The sequence below is a fragment of the Saccostrea echinata genome, unplaced genomic scaffold, assembly GCF_033153115.1.
Source record: "Saccostrea echinata isolate AGI-Se365-2 ecotype Australia unplaced genomic scaffold, CSIRO_AGI_Sech_v1 ptg000030l, whole genome shotgun sequence".
NCBI classification, from domain to species: domain Eukaryota; kingdom Metazoa; phylum Mollusca; class Bivalvia; order Ostreida; family Ostreidae; genus Saccostrea; species Saccostrea echinata.
This window is the reverse complement of record NW_026889779.1, coordinates 33179095-33200691: the sequence shown is the minus strand read 5'-3', so window position 1 is coordinate 33200691 and position 21597 is coordinate 33179095. Positions and strand designations below refer to the sequence as shown.

General features: G+C 32.1%; 1 protein-coding gene across 1 annotated transcript in view; it reads left to right on the top strand.

The window, feature by feature from the left end:
- Nucleotides 1-13226, top strand: part of LOC133197054 (atrial natriuretic peptide receptor 1-like) — a 52933-nt gene extending 39707 nt beyond the window's left edge. Inside the window, exons 16-23 of the mRNA XM_061332894.1 lie at nucleotides 180-299; nucleotides 1426-1597; nucleotides 4264-4404; nucleotides 5467-5659; nucleotides 6548-6737; nucleotides 9450-9533; nucleotides 9639-9730; nucleotides 13137-13226. Coding sequence (XP_061188878.1) covers nucleotides 180-299; nucleotides 1426-1597; nucleotides 4264-4404; nucleotides 5467-5659; nucleotides 6548-6737; nucleotides 9450-9533; nucleotides 9639-9730; nucleotides 13137-13226 — 1082 coding nt within the window. The remainder of the gene's footprint in view (nucleotides 1-179; nucleotides 300-1425; nucleotides 1598-4263; nucleotides 4405-5466; nucleotides 5660-6547; nucleotides 6738-9449; nucleotides 9534-9638; nucleotides 9731-13136) is intronic.
- Nucleotides 13227-21597: the final 8371 nt, after the last annotated feature.

Below are 21597 nucleotides of genomic sequence, written 5' to 3'. Positions count from 1 at the left end.
CAATATCTGAATTTTCAAAACTACAGAGTATAATATAAGATACTGCCGATTCTACTTAAATAAATGGAGTGTATCTTTAACATTGCTCTCCTAAACCATTAGAGTTTGATAATCATACATTAGTACAGCATCACATATTGCAACTTATTGATGTTGCTATCATGTTCATTTCTATCCAGATTTGTTATGGACTTCTCCGGAAATATTAAGGTTTGATGGCATTTTCCCCAGGAATGGTACAAGCACTGGCGATGTATATAGTTATGGTATCATCATGCATGAAACGTTTTACCGAAACGGTCCATTTCCAGTAACAGGAAAGACACCGAGAGGTATCTTTGATTTTAATTAATCAATGTTTATAATGACCTTGGAACGATAACACCGAATGCTTATTATTTGATTTTCTTATTCCTACCTATAAAAAGGAATCTTATATTGTTCGTCCGTCCTATATATCGTTTGAAAAAAAGGAATTAGCTTGGGGAAATAGTATTTTTATGGTCAAGGAAATATTTTGATTTGATACTTGTCAGCAAATACAATCTTTCATGAAGTCGAATACTGACTGACTTTTATCATACTAGCTGTTAGGCCCTTATTTACACTCTGAATTGTCCACGGATTTTTCTGTCTACCCGATCATGACAAGGAGCACACGGCGGGTGTGAACGGTCGATAGGTAATGATTACTCCTCCATGGCACCTGATTCCATCTCTGATTTTTAGAGGTATATGTTTGCTCTGCTCCCGAATTGTATTGTCTAATTGGACTTTTGAGCTTGATTACTGTTTATTATCTCCATATTTCACGTCCATGAATTAAAAGATTCATGAAATCTCTTTATTATTATCATCATTACTAAAATGCATTATGTTTTATACGGAACTGCTTGGACTTCTCTACTTGATTATAAGTCGTTTTACATCCCGGTGAACTTTTTTCTTAACATCCTAGAGAAAAGCTTCTCAACAAAACTATGGTTGTTTATTGTGTTACATGTAAACCTTTTGCCACTGGAAGTTAAGGGTTTTAAGATTTCCATATATAAATTACACATACAATACTAGATGTTTGGCAAGGCAAGCTTCTATTTATATTAAGTCATGGGTCTGTCAGGTAGAAGACGATCTCATCACTCGTGGTACTCCTCTCTTATTACTAAATGACTCATCTTAGAGGTGCACTGTCTATTAAACAATATCTTGTTGAGATGTCATTTATGTCATAGTATTAATGTTATGATAAAGAAAAAAAATATATGTACTTTATGCTAGCAAAAACCACCTTCAACCTTCCTGTCACCTTGATTTTTTATAAAGCAAAACACAAATTGAATAATAAAATACATTTATGACTCTAACAGACGATAAAGAAATAAATTTGAAAAATGCTTGTGTTTTTGATTTTTTTTTTCATTCTAGATATAGTAAAAGCAATTCACAGTGGTCACTCCTATAAACCGGAAATTTACACGTCCGAGGTCATCAAACCTCAAATGCTGGAGTTAATGGAGATGTGTTGGGATGACGACTGGCGAAAGAGACCCGATTTTGTCAGCATAATAAAATTTATCCGGGATAATAACTCAGAGGCGTAAGTTGTTGGCTAAATAAAATTTATCTGGGATAATAACTCTAAGGCGTACGTTATTGGCTTAATAAAATTTATCCATGAAGATAACATCGGTACATTAGTCATTGGCATAATAAAATTATCTGGAATAATGACACAGAGACTTAAGCCAAAGGTACAATAAAATTTTTCCGGATGATTTAAAAGAAGAGACAAAAGTTATAAAATTATCCGGAATAATAACACATGCAGAAGCTAAAGTTATTGACATAAAAAACTATCCGGGATAATAACATAAAGCTAGAAGCCTAAATCAAAATTAAAATACCTAAAATTAACAATTTAAACTCAGAAATGAATGAAATGTTTAGTGAAATCTCTATCACTATATATTGCTGAAAAACTGTACATCATTTGTATATACAATTTCTTTCACAGATGTTTAGTCCAACGATGTCTGCTATTTCGATTATATTGAGACTTTCTTGTTCCATTGAGTTATTTTCAAAATTTTCCTAAAACTCACATAGTTAAAGTCATATACTTGCGAGTTAGAAAACAAAATCTCAGGTTAATATTTTATGGATTGTTTTGGAACATCATATTTCAAAATATGGATATGTATTGCGGCATAACCGTTGGAGCACATGACTGTATATAATTTTGTCACTTTTGATTGAAATCCCTGTGTACAATTTGCAGATTCCATTAAGAGTATAGTTACTACTTGACCACAGACCATTAATCGTATTTTATTTTCTAGACCCTAAGACGAAGAAGGAAAACATGAGCTTTTCCATTAACTCAACGTGAAGCTATTATCAATAATGACAATTATATTTGCAATCCATCGTTTACCTCTAAGATGTGGTCATTATCAAATATTTTGTCCTTTGATCCACCTGGCAATCAAGTTTCCATTGGTTGTACAAATTTGAATAACAGCATGCAAATGCAAGATTTGTTAATACTGACTATATGTAATAACACACTTACATTAAAGATGTTCTATAAACCATACTTAATTTTTAAATGTATTTTGAAATTCATGTGAGTTTCAGAAACATACATGGCTGTACAAATACATCTCCAGATGCAACAACTATTCATATTTGAATTAAACTTACTTCTGGTACTCATTTCGAATGCCTTTGCTTCAAACATTTAAACTTGATATTATTGCTTAACAAGAGAGGATAGTCACATACAGTAATCGAAGGATCATTAGTGATAATTTACACGTCTGCAGAATATACATGTAGGTACATGGGAAAAACAGTTTAAAAACTTTAACCTGTTAACTTTTTCAGAAAATATGGCCTTCGTGCGACAATGAATAAATGGTAATATGGAAAGCATTCCATGATATAACATGAATATAATTCTACTAAAACTGGACATTTAGTTGCTTGGAAAAAGACAAGCTTTCTCTACCAAATATCACAAATGTAGCTTTCAAAAGCAAACTTTAAGTAGTAATGTGGCAAGATATGGCAGCATCTATGCAAGACGAATCAAGGTACATGTACTGATACTTGGGAATGGACGGGGTTTCTCACTTACTTAGAAAATAAACCTCTGATGAATTATTCAATTTATAATTGATAGAAGGCAACATTTGTGTTTTCAACCATGTAATGTTAACAGTAGAAATTATTGCTGTTCGTTAGTGAAACTAAATACTAGTACCCTCTCTTCACTAGGTCCCTGATCTGATCTCCTCTTTCGATGCGAGCAAAAAACTTTCCTTGCTGGAGGACATTTTGGGTTTTGGCTCTGAAATTTTTAGAAAGATTTTTTTAAAATTAGATTTCGATAGGGAATCTTACCATTCAATATCATCTTCTTAAAGTAACACATTTTCACTAGAAATCTATAGCAGAATTTTAATAACCCTATCACTCTGTAGAAGAAGAAATTAGAGCAAAGATAATGAGAATTTTAAAATGATTACAAGCATTTTAACCTGATTTCCACGAATACTGGAGGGAGTTTTTTTCTTTGTCTGTGGCTTTCGTGGAAGCTATTTTCAGCAGTATTAATAACATCGTACATGAATGGACGTGTCTAGAGAAGTATATATACAGTAAATATCTGCAGAATGAAATAAAATAAATAATATTTACTATAATAAAACAAAACACACAAGCAAACTTCTTTTGCGAGTTAGACACTAGCAGTCATGTAGACAACATTTATCTTCTCTTAGACACTAGTACTCATGTAGACAACATTAATTATTTCTTCATTCGTATTACGTTAAACATTCCCTTAGTAATGAAGTTCAGAATGGACTCGATTCTAGAATAAAGATTTTTATTTCGTTCTTTGACCTTTTGTTATAAAATGTTTGTGATATAGCTGTATCTTTTTTCAGTGCGTTTACAGCTTAGAGTAAATCTGTCATTAGTTAAATGTCCGCTTAATGACACTTATATAATTTATAAAATAAGACTATATAAGCATATATGTATGTAATTTAGACTTTTCTTTACAAACATCATTTAATGATGAAAACAACTTAGAAAAAATTAGATATATACCAATTAATGAGCAGAACTAATATCATTCGACGGTCTTTGATCTATCTTCAAACGATAGCATAAGTATTGGTAATGAACATGTAATTACTCTTTTTCAGTAGGTTTGCATGATTTTATTCGAATTAATCTTTTTTCGATTGCCAGGGGCGTGAGTATAATTGACTCCATGATAAACATGCTGGAAACGTATGCCAACAACCTAGAGGACCTCGTAGAAGAGAGAACAGTCTCATTAAACGAAGAAAAAGATAAAACAGATCGCCTACTTTACCGGATGTTACCAAAGTGAGCACATATCGGGAGCAAATCAACTATCATCATGTCACACATTATGGACTTTATAATTTAATCATTCCTTACTTGAAACAAACAAAACAATAGTATTGCAGAGTGAAATAAACTTTATTTATTAAGGTTTATTAGCTCTTTGTCTCTTGCAAGAGAAACAACCCTCGCTTATAGTAATGTTTATTATTCCCTTAAGAAATGGTCAAGTGAAAACGTGATTTCTGTCAAATTCTGCACCGCAAGATATTCTGATATTGTTTACTTTTAATTTTATTTTAGATTCCCTTAGTAAAATTGTTATTATTAAGGCGTAATTTTATGCAACAGAGGGATGATTGACAGTAATGAGTACTGTAGAGCATTGTTATAGTCTACACCACAGCGGGCATTCCTTAAACATATAGTCTAGTCTTTACACTCATTCTTTTTGTATGAAATATGAAGAAAGCGCACGGTAATCAAGCTTTATAGTCCATTGTATTAATGCAAATTTAAAGCAGAGCTAACGCCGACATCTAAAAACATTAATTGTGGGATCAGGGGCATACAAACACGTCATTTTTGTATATTATCTATAGTACTCAAAGTATAAATTTAAAATTTATATTTAAAAAAAACAGTGTGCATAAGAATTTCTTGGTGACTGTTACGGAGAAATGTTGACTTTCTGACGTGTGTCTTGACACAATCTAAAGGCCTTTTGCAAATCATCAAGATTCCTCATCAGATAAAAGTATCAATTATTTTCGTTGGGATTGTCAACGGGATAAACTATTAACTACATACATAAATCATTATACTTCTGATCTGAGAAAATGTTTAAAATCATTTCACACCAAAAGTCCAAATCAATTAAAAAATTGTATAAAAACCTTTTATACAATTAATGCCCTCAGTTATCTTTTAATGTTGTACGAAAAGATACCTTATTTATCTTGGGTTATTGTTTTATGAGCTCGTTAAGATCTTCCAAACTAAATAAGTATATTGATGATAAATCAAGACATATTAGCAACTGTATTACTGAAGTTGTATCAAACATTATTTTTTCATGTATAGATCTGTCGCTGATAGACTGAAGAGAGGAGAATTTGTTGTCCCTGAAGCTTACGAAACGGTTACTGTTTTCTTTTCCGACATCGTCGGTTTTACCACCATCGCAGCTAAAATCTCACCGCTAGATGTCGTTGACTTCCTTAACGAGATTTATACGTTATTTGACGATATAATTTCAAAATATGATGTGTATAAGGTATGGTTTTATTAATATCCCTATGAAGATTGTGTTGATTAGAGAAACTGTTTTTACAATTGTAATTGTACCATTGGAAAAGAATATCCATTAAGAGTTTTGGGGATCACTTGTAAATCTGAATGAAAGTCTCTTTTTGTAAGATAAAAAGAGTCATATCAATAGGAAACAATCTCATGTCCTTTACTTCTAGTATATCAGCTTTATAGTGGCTTTGTAAATGATCTTATAAATTTCACTTTTTGTATATCAAATCTTATGTTACTTACTCAAAGAAGTAGTTTTTGTCCGCCCTATCTTGGGCATAATATGAAATTGTATTCACTTCATGACTTACGCAGAACGTCTTTTGAAAAAAGATGTATGTTTTTTTGCTGTTTTGCATAGTATATTTCTTCTTTAAAAATTTAAAATATCATTCCCATCGCAACCCACCTCCTGTTTACTTATTGATCAATGCAATTCAAATGAAATGCTCTCTCATTAGAAAGGTTTAACAAGGAATTTTAAACTTTCTGATAAAAATTTTTACTACAAAGTAAACGAAGACTCTGTGCTGTATATTTAAGACTGAAAATTATTTTTATCAAATTGACACAGAATTTTTATTACAAATCACTATGTTATATTTTTTCTCAGAGAAAAATAATAATAGCACTTCCAGAATTAATTCCGAAACTTTAAGAGCAAGATTTACTGTTTGTTGTTGCATAATATCTGTCCCAAAAACAGTTCAGTTGTTAACTTTTTTTTATCTATCAGATAGATTGCAATTTAGATTTCATTAGCAATGAAAGATTATATTGAACAAGAACTCAAGCAAAGTAGGTTTTATAACGTCTTGGTCAATATCTCTTCAGGAAAATTTAACTTCTTTTACTTGTACAGGTGGAAACAATTGGTGATGCCTATATGGTGGTCAGTGGTCTACCTGAGCGGAATGGGAATGCTCACAGTGGCGAGATAGCTAACATGTCACTGGCCATATTGGAACAACTCAAACAATTCACGTTAAAGGCTATCCCTGAACAAAAAATAATGGTTAGGATAGGTCTACACACAGGACCAGTCTGTGCAGGTGGGACATAAAATGATAATTGTTTAGTTCTGTTCAATAATATGTAGAATTAACATAAAAAAAACTTGCACAAATACTGTAGCACAGAAACGGTTCCTGTCCTATAACTGGGGACATCCTAAAGACTGTTATATTTACTAAATCTGTTTTATTTTCCGTAGGAAATGGAAGGTTGATTACAATACCTTAAAGAAAATCAAGAGTTACTTACAGTTGTCAGTAGTGAAGTTGATTATAAGTCCTTAATATGATTTACTAGATATCAAGGGTGGTGGGCTTGATTATTAATCCTAAATTCCTTTACTTTCTATCATTAGCTGTTGTATTGATTATAAGTTGTAAATCTGTGGACCTTTTCACAAAAAATCTAACGGTTTTGCTTAAGATTTTAAATAAAGAATCTCTTACGAAAAAACTTAAGTACTTTTCACGAACGCATTCGTAGCAGATTGAACTTAAATTTTTACTTACGACAGACTTCTTCCCTAGCAACGATCTCAAAATGCTTTATAATCCTTTAAAAAGTAGATGAGAATAAAAATGAAGCGAAGTTTTCAACACTTATAAGTGAAACAAACACTAAGCACATCAAAAATCGAGTGCAATTGATTGTGAAGCAAGGAAGTTTGAAATCTGACGTCACAATCACTGTTATCTGTTATATTGTTAAATAAAAATCGGCTCTAAGATATTAACATGAGGGGCAGGACTCTTGTAAAGTTACGACAAATTTTACACATAAGAATCTCGTAAGAATTTTTGTGAGAAGGAACAAAATCGTACGATGAAAATTAAACATACGATTTTTTGTGAAAAGGGCCTGTTTTTTTTTCATTCAGGTGTGTGGGCGATAATTATAAGTCTAGACTTGTTTTATTTATTGCCAGAAGTGATGGTCTTATCTTTTAGTCCTAAACCTGTTTTACTTGTTTTTTACCTGCTGTCATGAGTGATGGGGTTTGATCATAAAGACTTAACCTGCTTTACTTACTTTCATGAGAAGAGATGTTGATCATAAGTCCTACACCTATTTTATTTGTTTTCAGTAGTGATGGGGTTACTTATAACTGTTTACTTGCTGTAAGGAATGATAGATTTACTTATAAGTGTTTGACTTGCTGGCAGGAGTGATAGGGGTAAATTACAACTATTTTACTTGCAGTCAGAAGTGGTGGGGTTAAATATATCTGTTTTACTTGAAACATATGGAGAAAACGAACAGTATTCAAGCTCAAAAGCCAAATAAACAATCCAAAATAGGAGCAGAGCAAACACGGACCACCAAAACATCAGAGGTGGGATCAGGTGCCATGGAGGAGTGAGCATCCCCTGCCGACTGATCACACCCGCCGTGTGCTCCTTGTCATGATCTGGAAAAATCGGTCGACAATTCAGTGTGTAAATAATGGCCTAACAATTAGTATGAAAAAAGTCAGTCAGCATTTGACCCAATGATAAATTGTGTTTGCTGACAAGGTCATTGTATCCACCGTAGAACTTCTACTTGCAGTCAGAAGTGGTGGGGTTATTGATAACTGTTTAACTTGCTGTTAGGAGTAATGGGATAAATTACAACTGTTTTACTTGCTGTCAGGAGTGGTGGGTTTAATTACAATGCTTCATTTGCTGTTAGAAGTGGTGGGGTTACTTATAAGTGTTTTATTTGATGTTAGGAGTAGTGGGGTTACTTATTACTGTTTTATATGCTGTTAGGAGTAGTGGGGTTACTTATAAATGTTGTATGTGCTGTTCGGAGTGGTGGGGTTTTATTTGCTGTGAAAGAAGTGGTGGGTTTTATTTCCTGTTACAGGAGTGGTGGGGTTTTATTTCCTGTGACAGGAGTTGTGGGGTTTTACTTGCATTGCTGTCAGAAGTGGTGGGATTAATTATCGGCCACAGGAGCGGCGATCTATTTGTGGTTGTGTTAGAATGTGCACATGGGGAATTGGGTCGTTATTTTTTCATGATTAGATGGAATTTTTTCTTTTAAATAACTTTCATAAAAATTATAAAAAGTTTTTAAAATTTGCTTAATAATAATTCTAAATGGTTGTAGTTACCTTTTAATTAGTTTTTCATTTCTTATCAGATATTTATTAATTTATAATTTTATAGAAAGTTGTTACATGAACTGCTCCCCAGAAGAATGGGAGTGTAAGATATAAACACAGAACGTAATGTTTCCAGATATCAATTAGAGTGACAAAATGATTAAAAAAAATGTTTTAAAAATATAAACAAATGCATTATAGCTGCAGATGACATAATGATTTTTTTGGACACTTTGCATTTATTATGATGCTTGTCTATCACAACAAAAACATAGTCATTATCAAGTGACAAAGATTCAAGAAGTCAGCACGTGAAAAGTTTACACGTCTTTTTTGTCAAAAATCATTGAGCCATTCATTTATAATAAATAATTTGATCATGATATATCCTATTCTTTATCGCCGATTTCAATATCCACGAATCAATTTATTCTGATCAATAGTTATAACAAGTATACAGTTTGCAAGTAAAATGTATCGTTTACATTGTGTTACATTGTGTACTTTCAAATTTAATTTTCAGGACTCATGTGGAAATATTTTAAGATGCTAAACATGTTTGAGGCTGATTTGATGCTTTGCATCAATTTCACTAGTAATAACTGTTTTACTTGGTGTCAGGAGTGGTGTGGTTTATTACAACTGTTTTATTTGCTGACAGGAGTGGTGGGTTTGATTATGCCAAGGTACTGTCTATTTGGGGACACAGTTAACACAGCCTCAAGAATGGAATCTAACGGAGAAGGTAGGAAACGATATCCTTTTTTGCACTCTTGATTGATATTATAAAACTTACTTTATTTTAATCTTATGTGATTAATTCTCTGTGAATACAATGACTGTTTTATAGGAGGTAAAATTCATATCACAGCGATGACGAGAAATGCATTGCTTGATTTAGGAGGGCATGAGATAACAGATAGAGGGAAAATTTTCATAAAGGTAAGTCATACAGTTTTATCATCTAACCTGAAACATGCGTATAAATTGCTATAAAGTGTGTGTGTTTATATATATATATATATATATATATATATATATATATATATATATATATATATATATATATATATATATATATATATATTATATATATATATATATATTACTGTTTCCCATTTCTTCAAAACTTTATTAATATCTTTATTCCGGTCAAAGAATGAATTGTTTCATGGCTAAAAGTCATATTCAAGCATTTAAGACATCATAGATACATACACTTACATCATTATTAATGATACTTACCCAATTTATATTGAAATAATTCTTAAATAGTAAGTTGGGTTATAAAACTTATTTATAACTAAGAGGGTAAAGTTCTAACTGTTGTCAGAAAGTAAAAAAAGGAAGACCTTTGAAACTCTTATCGAAGACAAAAGGTGCCGTTTTTCAAGTGATATCACTACCCTGGTACAAGAATTTGACTGTTTCCCTTGTAGTCCTGAAAAATGTATAATGCATGTCTTATTTATATATCAATCATTATAATTTTATTGACTGCGTTCGAGGGCAACATGGCTTTTGTCGGACCCAAGAACGAAACTGTTTGCTTGAGGCCGCTAGGCCAAAGGAGGACAGTTTTGTTCGAGGGGCGAGACTACGCATTTTGCCCTAGAACACAGTCAATAAATGTTTTATATCTTTCATTTTTTTCAAATACCTGTATCTAGTGCTGGCTTCCATGATGTAAATTTCCTTTATCTGCACTTCGGGTAAACTCGGTCAATTCCGTCACTGTCGAACACCAACAAATGCAGATGAGATCTAGCTTATCCTGCCCACAGTATGACGTAAGCGGTCCAGTATCTCATCGACAGGTCCAATATCTCACTCCGCGGTCAAACATCAATTTTTTTATGACCGCTAAAACCCTTGAAATGTTAGACTTTTAGTATAAATCTTTATGGTTACAATTTTTTAAAAGTGTAACAAAATAATTTAATGTTTGCAAAGACATTTATTGTTACAAAAGTTGTTCTAACATATTGGTCCTAACCCATTCATCTTCCTAATCTATATTTGAAAGGTCAATTTAAATCATGATTTTACTCCTAGATATTGATTTGACTATCATTCATATAGCCCATGACATGTGAACTTATTTACATGATTAACTGTCTACTAGGCTACGATAATCACGTCAAGGTTTATTCTCGGTGTTAGGAGAGGGACATATGAATAGAAATGAGAAGGATTAAAAAAAAATAGCTACGTAAAACAGAAAGGCCTGAATTTCTATCATGGTAAAGGTTTCCCATAAACTCTTCAAATAAAATGGTAATTAAAACTAAATGACGTCGGAAAATAAAGGGTATATTATCTTGACATTATCTTTATTGGTGTCGATTTCACCTTTCTTACATAATGCTACTGCTTGCTTTCTTATACTAAAGTACAGTTGGCTTATTTTCTGAACCTGTACTCACTAAATCAACTCTTTATAGTCACACTCAATAAGAGATCCACTCAGGGATACAGGTAGAATTCACCTTTATTATCTATATATAAGTGTCCAAATTAAATGCAGCGTTTTCCTGATAAAATTATATACTAAACACAATTTGATTGATTAAAAAATACCTAAAATGAAAGGCACTGAATATTTATTTTTTACCAATGCGCGTTTGAGAAGGAACAACAAGTACATGGAAAGATGTTTAAAGGGGTCAAACTTCCTTTGGTCTATAATTAATAAATATTTTAGTTCAAATACATTTAAAATTTTTAAAAAGAAACATAATTGCACAATATATGAAAAGTGAAAGCATGTTTACTTTTTACAAACATTATCTACATAACACTTGGATTTATCTTTATAAACATCACATTTAAAGCACTGTTATATATTTTTTACACACGGAGAACTTTGTTTTTCAAATCACATTTGGGTCACTATCTATAATATAAATTATGTTAGTACTGTTTTATTTACATTAAATGTAAAGCACTGATATTCTTAGTAATCATATCACGACTGAAACACACGTTAGTAGTTTTTTTCTTCAGATTAAGGGAACTTTAAAATGTTTCATGTCATCAACACTTTTTGTTCACTAATCAATGCAGTAGATGTATTTATACAAAGCTAGGTTCTGAGTCTTTGACCGCGTTCTCTGTTTGAAATGAACAACACGTTAGCCATCTTTGGAGGTGTAGATGAAGAGTGATGCTGCATGGATTTTCATTTTTGTATGTGTGCCGTTTTGTTGCTTTTTTTCCCTTGAGCTCAGAACTTGGATCATGTCTTGAACGAACTTAGCATGTCCTTATCAGAAATTTGCTTTTTAAACCTAACGTTCAAAGTAAACTTATCTTATCAGTTTCACTTCCAATTATTTAAATTTCATGCTGTTACTTGGAATCACTATTCAAAATTCAAAGTGTAGTCATTTGTTTTTAAATTTTTGTATCTTTAACTTGCGCTTCTTGGTAAATTTTTATCAAAATAAATTAATTTAAGACATTAGTTTTATGATGCTAAGTAAAAATTATTTTGAAACTATTCATTGTTCTAATATTTAGAGTTTATGTTTTGAAACCATGATTTTAAGAATAAATGAAAATAAAAAAAAAATATTTAACAGAATAAAAATATTAAACCCATTTAATGGGATATACTGAAAATTAAAATAATATGACAGATAGATAGGTAGATTTTCTATGCAATTATACTCTACCTTTACCCCTTAGAGCCCCCCTTAATTGACTGTAATAGTTAGATATTGGTTTTGGTGAGTAGACATTTGGATAACAGATCCTTGTCGTTTGTTTAAAATAATATGTTCACTGAGACAATAATAAAGAGATACACCTTTTCTTGCAGAATACTAGAAGAGAAATCAAAGAGAAAATAAGGTTCATTTAAGCAGTCATATCTTGTAGTTTATAATAAAATTTAATTAGCTAAAATGTCTCTTATCTAGCAAATTTTAATGTAGTGAAATAAGTTTACTATGTTTACCAAAACTTTAATGTTCTTCATTGATCTTTCATGCTTCTTTGATGACATGTTGATTCGCTGTGAAAGTAAACTATGTATATTTTTGTATCCCCGCTTGAAAATTGGACGTATAGAGTGATAGGAGTTTCAGTCCGTCCATTACACTTGAGGGTAGCCATTCATTATCCGAAACTCCACTGAATGCAATTTCACCACTGAATGCAATTTATTGAATTTTTCCCCGAATTCTTTTAAAATTATATATTTTTTGAAAAATCACACTTTAATTTACCACAGGTTAAATCTTTGATACTTTGATAAACTTTGTTAATTAGTATAGGAATTTGATATTAAATTCAGTGGCATTGTTTCTTATAGACATTATGATGTTCCCTTTTTCATTTTCAGGGAAAAGGAGAAATGAACACTTATTGGTTGGTCAACAAAACAGAAGCTAGCCATAGGAAGTCCTCAGAATCTGAAACGAAAGTGGATTGATTTCAAAAAAAAAAAACAAAAAAAAAAAAAAAAAAACCGCTCTATTATTCCTGAAGAAATTTTTGTATCGTTTTTTGTAAACTGTAAATAAATATTCAGAAAGCTCAATGGGATTGTTAATTCGAAAAATGAATGTTTATAATACAAAATATTGAAAAAGACACAAAGAAAATAATCATTGAGTGAAATAAGTGTTTTGTTATGTTGAAAGATAAATTCATTAGCTTTACCGTTATATATAGGTTTGGAAACCTTTGTTATAATTAATTATTGTCACTTTTTAGCAATATGTATAGAACTAGCATTCTTTTTTTATTACCATGATAAACTTCAATTTCCAACAAACTTTAATTTTTTCTTTAAAAAAATGCTCCGACTAAAACGTTGTATGACAAAAACATTCATAATACTAATTCTGAGTTTCACAATACTTGATTTTTCCCTTCTTTTTGATAGACGTAATCATTGGAAAACTGTTGAGATTTTTCTATCGTTATTGTGAATCTTCTTTCACATTCTGAAATCAGGCGTTATAGGAAAAATAACGAGCAAATCCGTGGGAGAAATTACGTCATGTTATACCGAACCATTGTAGAAATGAAACATATAAACTATATTCACCATATCATTACATTAATAAAGGAGATGTGACCTGAAAACAATAGTCTTTAACAACTACACGATAAATGTCACATGATATCGTAATTGACAGGAAAATAAAACATATGCGTCCATCTCTATTTCAGTTTCACTTCACCAATGATATACAGAAGGAAAAAACAATTGATTTAAAGGCAAAGGGATTTCTCCATCAATTAATTTCTTCCGATTACAGACAATATCTCCGATATCAAGAATACGAAGGGGTTAAGCTACATCATAATAATTAGTAGATCAATTCTCATTGTCTATGTCGCTTGACAAATGAATATTTATGTATTACTCTATGGTTTGTTGATTTATATAAGTTTAAGATATTAATTTTCAAAGATGCTTTAACTTATTTGATAAATTCTCCGTAAAATTACGTATATACCAAACAGAATGATACGGACGCCCGTTGAGGCCAGTTCAGAGAAAGAAATATTTTTTATTGCGTTTAAACGCAAAACATTGCGTTTGATCGCAATAATCATTGCGTTTTATGTATTACTCTATGGTTTGTTGATTTATATAAGTTTAAGATATTAATTTTCAAAGATGCTTTAACTCATTTGATAAATTCTCCGTAAAATTACGTATATACCAAACAGAATGATACGGACGCCCGTTGAGGCCAGTTCAGAAAAAGAAATATTTTTTATTGCGTTTAAACGCAAAACATTGCGTTTGATCGCAATAATCATTGCGTTTAAACGCAAAAGATTGCGTTTAATCGCAATGTATATTGTGTTTAAACGCAAAACACTTTGCGTTTAATCGCAAAAGATTGCGATTAAACGCAATTTTTTGCGTTTAAACGCAATAACTTTGCGATTAAATGCAATAGTTTTTGCGTTTAAACGCAATAATATTTTTGCGATTAAACGCAATAGTTTTTGCGTTTAAACGCAATACTTTTGCGATTAAACGCAATACTTTTGCGATTTAACGCAATAATTTTCCGATTAAACGCAATAATTATTGCGTTTAAACGCAGTAATTTTGCGTTTAAACGCAATACTTTTGCGTTTAAACGCAACAATTTTTGAGTTCAAAGGCAATTATCTCTGTGTTTGAAGGCAGTCATTTGTATCAAATCTTGCAGAGTACAATGGACCCACGCATACTTATATCATATCTTTTATTTTTTTCTCTTTTTACTTATGAGGAAATTGCGTATTGTTTAGCTTTATAGAATCAGATTTCTCCGAGCAAACGCTCTCTGAAAGGATAAATCACTAATAAAAATTTATAGAGGAGAAAAAAAAAAGTCGGATTGTAAAAACAAAGGCAACCTAAGAAAGAGACATGTCTTAAGCTTATTATTCTCTACATTCTAAATGAAGTTTTGGTCAGTTGCTCTGTTAAAAAACTGTCCCTTACGTTGCGGTCACAAGCTTAACCCATGTATAAAGGGAATTTTGGAAATACAACATGATGAAGTATTTAGACTTAAATGTACATTCATAACCTTTCCTATGGTTGCATACATTTAACACACATATGTGATGGATTTATATGAGATCAAAATCAAAATCAAATGAAAACATAATGATCGATGTGCACTACATGTATCAAATTGACAAGTGCTATTAATACCACTGAAACATTCTCTATAAGTTGTGATATACGTAAGCAATTGATCAGAGACTTTATTAAGAGTTTTGGGTTCTAATACACTTAAGACATTCAGGTTGTTAGGATGCCATTGTTTTTCACTACAATTTTCAAAAACTGGAAAAAATTTTGCAAAAAGACACAGAACAAATCGGATCTTCTTAAAGTTGAAGTGTCGAATCCTAGTACATGTACATGAAATTATAAGCTTTGACGAATTCATGTTTGATTTTGAAGCTACAGTATCATTGTGTTTAAATGCAAAACAGATCCTTATAAGGAAGGATTATTGCGTTTAAACGCAAAAATTATTGTGTTTAATCGCAAAAATTATTGCGTTTAATCGCAATACTATTGCGTTTAATCACAAAAGTATTGCATTTAATCGCAAAAATTATTGCGTTTAAACGCAAAATGTATTGCGTTTAATCGCAAAATGTATTGCGTTTATTCGCAAAAGTTTTGCGTTTAAACGCAAAGTGTTTTGCGTTTAATCGCAATCTTTTGCGTTTAAACGCAAAGTGTTTTGCGTTTAAACGCAATATACATTGCGATTAATTGCAATCTTTTGCGTTTAAACGCAATGATTATTGCGATTAAATGCAATGTTTTGCGTTTAAACGCAATAATTATTGCGTTTAAACGCAATGAAAAATATTTCTTTCTCTGAACTGGCCTCAACGGGCTTCCATAGAATGATGCTAATCTTAAAATCTAATACAACAAATAGTTTTCAGAAATATATTTTTCTTTATTAAATCACTTTCTTTACAGTCACACATATGCACCACATTTTTTTCTGGAAAAGAAATTATATAATGGTTTACATAAAGCGGTAAACTTTGATTTATTTGTATCAATATTAAGCAAAGCAAACGTTACACGAAGGCAGCTGTTTATTTAAAAAAAGTGTAAAATCTACATTCACTCAAAGTTAGGAATACGACTTTTGAAATTCAAAATATTAAGTTCAAAGGTAGCATTTTGCATTTTTCTTTGCCTCAATCAATTAGCATGTATTCATTATCTTTTTCTTTGACAAATAAGTTTTTAAAATGTATATGTCAATTACACAGGCAAGGAATCCCAACAGTAACTGGGGGACCCTTCTCGTTATCTACTGAGTTTAGAGATTTTAAAAATGAATATTTTGTAAGTGTATAGCTTCTATTCCTGCAAATGAATTTACTCCTGTTTTCATTATCATTTACCTTAATAGAAGTGTACAATTAACATGTATCAAAAGGCTTGATAGCTGTTGATTTTTACCTTTTGTATGGACTATGTTTTTGGACGACAGGAGGAATTGCCTTTAGAAAGTTTACATTCAATTTCGGTGATTTTTATGGGTTTAATTATGAATAATGCTTTATCATTTGGAAGAACGATTTTGAAATAATAATGATGGAAACGGAGATACTCTAATTGGAAATCATTTACAATTTGAGGGCAAAAATAGACATGGATGAACAATCATTGGAAAAAATAAGTGAAAAAAAACCGAGGTAAGTAAACTATGCTTTATCTGGTATGATTTATTTTTTTTGGTAAGAAACAAATAGCTAAAAAATAAAGAATTGAGTTTAAACATCGATGTGAACCACTGAAAGCAAGGAAACTGATTATTAGATGTATTCCATCAAAAGAGGGGATTGATAAAACGGAAATAAAAGAGGTGAAAATAAGGAACAGTGATCGATCTCAGAAAATCTACAAACAATACAAATCTGTATACAGATAAAAATACTGACCCAGAAAATCTACAAACAATACAAATATGTATACAGGTAAAAATACTGACCCAGAAAATCTACAAACAATACAAATATGTATACAGATAAAAATACTGACCCAGAAAATCTACAAACAATACAAATCTGTATACAGGTAAAAATACTGACCCCGAAAATCTACAAACAATACAAATATGTATACAGGTAAAAATACTGACCTCTGAAAATTCCAGAGGTGGGATAAGGTGTCTAGAAGAACTTCAAATCCTCTGTCCATCGGTCATGCCCGCCCTGAACATTTTTTATCAGATAGACGGAGCAATTGTTAGTCAAATGTAGTAAAAAAAAAAAAAGAAAAAAAAAGAAGCATAACAGTTGAATTGAAATAATCGATTGTTTTTGATGAGCTTAATGTAGATTAAGACATCACAATAACAATATGAATGATAATAAGATATAAATTCCCGCCAATTGTTAGACTTTTGTTTTAACATCAATTTGACTAAGGGCAAGTCCTAAGTCCTAGACATCTGATCCTATCTCGGGGTTTCCAGAGTTCTGTGTTTTCACCTGTTCACGATTTGTATTCGTTACTGTTTGAGATTCACCACTGTTCGTTATCTTCACATTTTAAACGTAAAACAACGCCTAAGGCTACACAGAGGAGATAATATCAAACGAAATCCAATACAAAATTACAAATTTCACAGGACGAGGTAACAACAGACTGTAAGAAATATACATAAAGAATCCAAATAACACTAAGTCACCTGTAGCTAACTTGATAAATACTTTCTTTTGAAAAAGTTAATATGAGAAAAAATTCAATTTGAATTCAATTTGAATCATCCAAATTGCTGAATGTAATGTACAAACTGACAAAGAGTTCATATTTAAACAAGTAACATTCTTCCTAAACTTAGAAATCAATGTCTTAAACGATATAGAAACTATCTTCTATATCTGAAAATCTTTGTATAAATTAGTTCTTTAGACATCCGCTTTTTTATATTTATTATTTCAAATATTTATTTATCTAAAATAAATAGTTTACTCTAATATAAAGGTAAAGATAAAGATTGATTGATTGTATATTGTTTTGCATCCCATTCGAAAATATTTCAGTCATTAAGTGAGACGTCACCATATACCGATGAAGGGCCTCAAATTTAGACCTATTATCGGCACTCGGGATTTTATCGTGCCAGCGCCTACCGTGACACGGGGCCTCGATTTTTAAGGTCTAATTCGAAAGACACGCGAATTTCACTTCTAGTGCAGAGTGCTTGGCGAAGGTACAGACCCTACCTTCAATGTGTGGTTACGTCTTATGTATGGCCCGACCCGGCGGACAAGATTCGAACCCTTGGCTCCCAATCACGAAACGAACGCCCTATCTCTAGGCTACCGTGACCTGTTTAAAGATGAGAAAGAAAAAGGCAATATTTTTCAATCAGTGATCAATTTCCTAAATCAAATGACCAATCTCTTAATTCTTGGAAACAGTACAAACTATGGAATAGAACAGAAACATGGACCCCTGGAAACGCTGGAATTCGGATCAGGTGGCTAAAAAGAGTAAGCCATCCCTGTTGACCAATTACACCCGAGAGGCCTTTGTATAGATCAGTAGAACGGTGTAATCAATAGTTAAACTTAACGAAACCAATTCAAATGCTTAATTTTCAACAAGATTGGGCCTCGTCAAGATAAATACTATGTCATAACAATTGGTATGAAACATGTCAGTCTAAATACAATTTGATTCTGAATAAACGCATGACTTTTCAAATAATAATAGGCACTGGATATGTCTTTTCCTTTTTAGAAGAATTAAACTGCGTTGAAAGTTTTTAGCATTAAATTTTCAATAACACGGATGACTTTGCAAGTATTGGTAGTATATGAATGTATATCAGTCTTTATTACAGCATGTATGAATAAAGCCTGATTTTATATGACGTTAATTTCCTACTTGATAAGCCCTGCGCAGTATGCAGTTGACAGACTTGTTCTTAAACATAGGTAATTTAAAAAGGCTTATTTTCGTTGATTTATCATGATGAATTTATTTCATCTTTCAGGTGATTTAATTATTTTGCAGAGTACTTATTGACTCCTCTGGTCATAAGGGAAATCTCAAAATCTTTTAAAAGATTGACACTAATGCCTTACACAATCATACATCTGTAGTGTTTAAGATTGTACTTCTTAAAACGATTTTTTATGACAAATTTGTAAATATGATGACGAAACTAACGAACTGACTGACCGACCGATCAACCGGAAAATTCATGAAATCTCATATCTAACAAACAGAGAATCAGTCATTAAAGTGTGCTTGCAACAAATGTTGTACTCTAGTTATCAGTATCAGCAATTATGGATTAAAATCTGATGTTCGTGATAATTTCACGATGTTGTTGAATTATGCAAGGAATAAAATAGTAACGCAGAAATCAGTGTAATTGAAACTAAACCTCTCAAACTGATTAAAAAAAGGCCGTAGGAACCGGGGGTAGGGCAGGAGGGGCCGTGCTTCCCCAATAATTTTGCCAATGTATAGAATTCTACAAAAACATAGCTAGTATATGCTTGTGCCCCCTCAATTATAACGTCTGATGACTTTTTTTTGCATGTTAAGGAGTTTTTGGTAGCCCCCAAATGAAAATGGTTGTGCCCCCTCCGTAAACTGAAATTGCTTCCTACGGGTCTGTGTATATTCTCCCTGTTGTTCAGAAATGAGCATGACTTATTGCATTGACGAAAGAAAAACTGTTTAATGTAAATCTGACAGGGGATTGAGAACAAGAGGCCCATGGGCCACATCACTCACCTGAGCACATTAGCTAGACACAAATCAGTTCAGTATTGAAAAGATTACTGGGGGTTGGGGAGGGGGGGGGGTTGAATTTTAAACTACCTGATGATGCTTCCATGTCAATATAACAAATAGCTTTGTTGTACTTGAGAAGATTTTTTAAAAAAAATTCCCATATATTCCTTTGTAAAATTTTGATCCCCCATTGTGGCTCCTCCCTATCCCAGAGGTCATCATTTGAACAAACTTGAATCTACACTACCCGAGGATGCTTCCATATCAATATGACTAAACATAGCTTTTCTGTTCTTGAGAAGAAATATTTTTTCTATGTGTTCTTATGTAAAACTTTCGATCCCCATTGGGCCCCAAACTACCCCTGGGGGTTATCATTTGAAAAAAAAATTGAATTTACACTACCCGAGGATGCTTCCATATCAATATGACTAAACATAGCTTTTCTGTTCTTGAGAAGAAATATTTTTTCTATGTGTTCTTATGTAAAACTTTCGATCCCCAATGGGCCCCAAACTACCCCTGGGGGTTATCATTTGAAAAAAAAAATTGAATTTACACTACCTGAGGATGATTCCATATCAAAATGACTAAACATGATTTTTATTTCTTGAGAAGAAGATATTTTCCAATATGTTCCTATGTAAAAATTTTTTGATCCCCCATTGTGGCCCATCCCTATCCCCGGGGGTCAAACTTGAATCTACACTACCTGAAGATGCTTCCATATCAAAATGACTAATCATGGCTTTGCAGTTCTTCATCAGAAGATACCTTCCTATATATTTCTATTTCCGACATTGATCCTCCATTGTGGCCCCGCCCTACCCCAGGAGGTCATGATTTGAACAAACTTAAATCTATACTACCTGAGGATACTTCCACATAAATATGATCAATCAGGGCTTTGAAAGAAAAGAAAATTTTTTAAAGATTTTTCCTATATATTTCTATGTTAAACTTTGATCCTCCATTGTGGACCCGCCCTATCCCCCGGGGTCATGATTTGAACAAACTTGAATCTACACTACCTGAGGATGCTTCCATATAAATATGACTTATCATGGCTTTGCTGTTCTTGAGAAGAAGATTTTCAAAGGTTTTTCATATATATATTTCTATGTTAAACTTAGATCCTCCATTGTGGCCCCGCCCTACCCCCGAGGGTCATGATTTGAACAAATTTGAATCTCCACTACCTGAGGATGCTTCCATATAAATATGACCAATTAGGGCTTTGCTGTTCCTGAGAAGAAGATTTTTAAAAGTTTTTCCTATATATTTCTATGTAAAACTTTGATCCTCCATTGTGGCCCCTCCCTACCCCCGGGGGTCATGATTTGAACAAACTTGAATCTACACTTCCTGAGGATGCTTCCATATAAATATGACTTATCATGGCTTTGCTGTTATTGAAAAGAAGATTTTTGAAGGTTTTTCCTATATATTTCTATGTTAAACTTTGATCCTCTATTGTGGCCCCGCCCTACCCCGGGGGTCATGATTTGGACAAATTTAAATCTCCACTACCTGAGGATGCCTT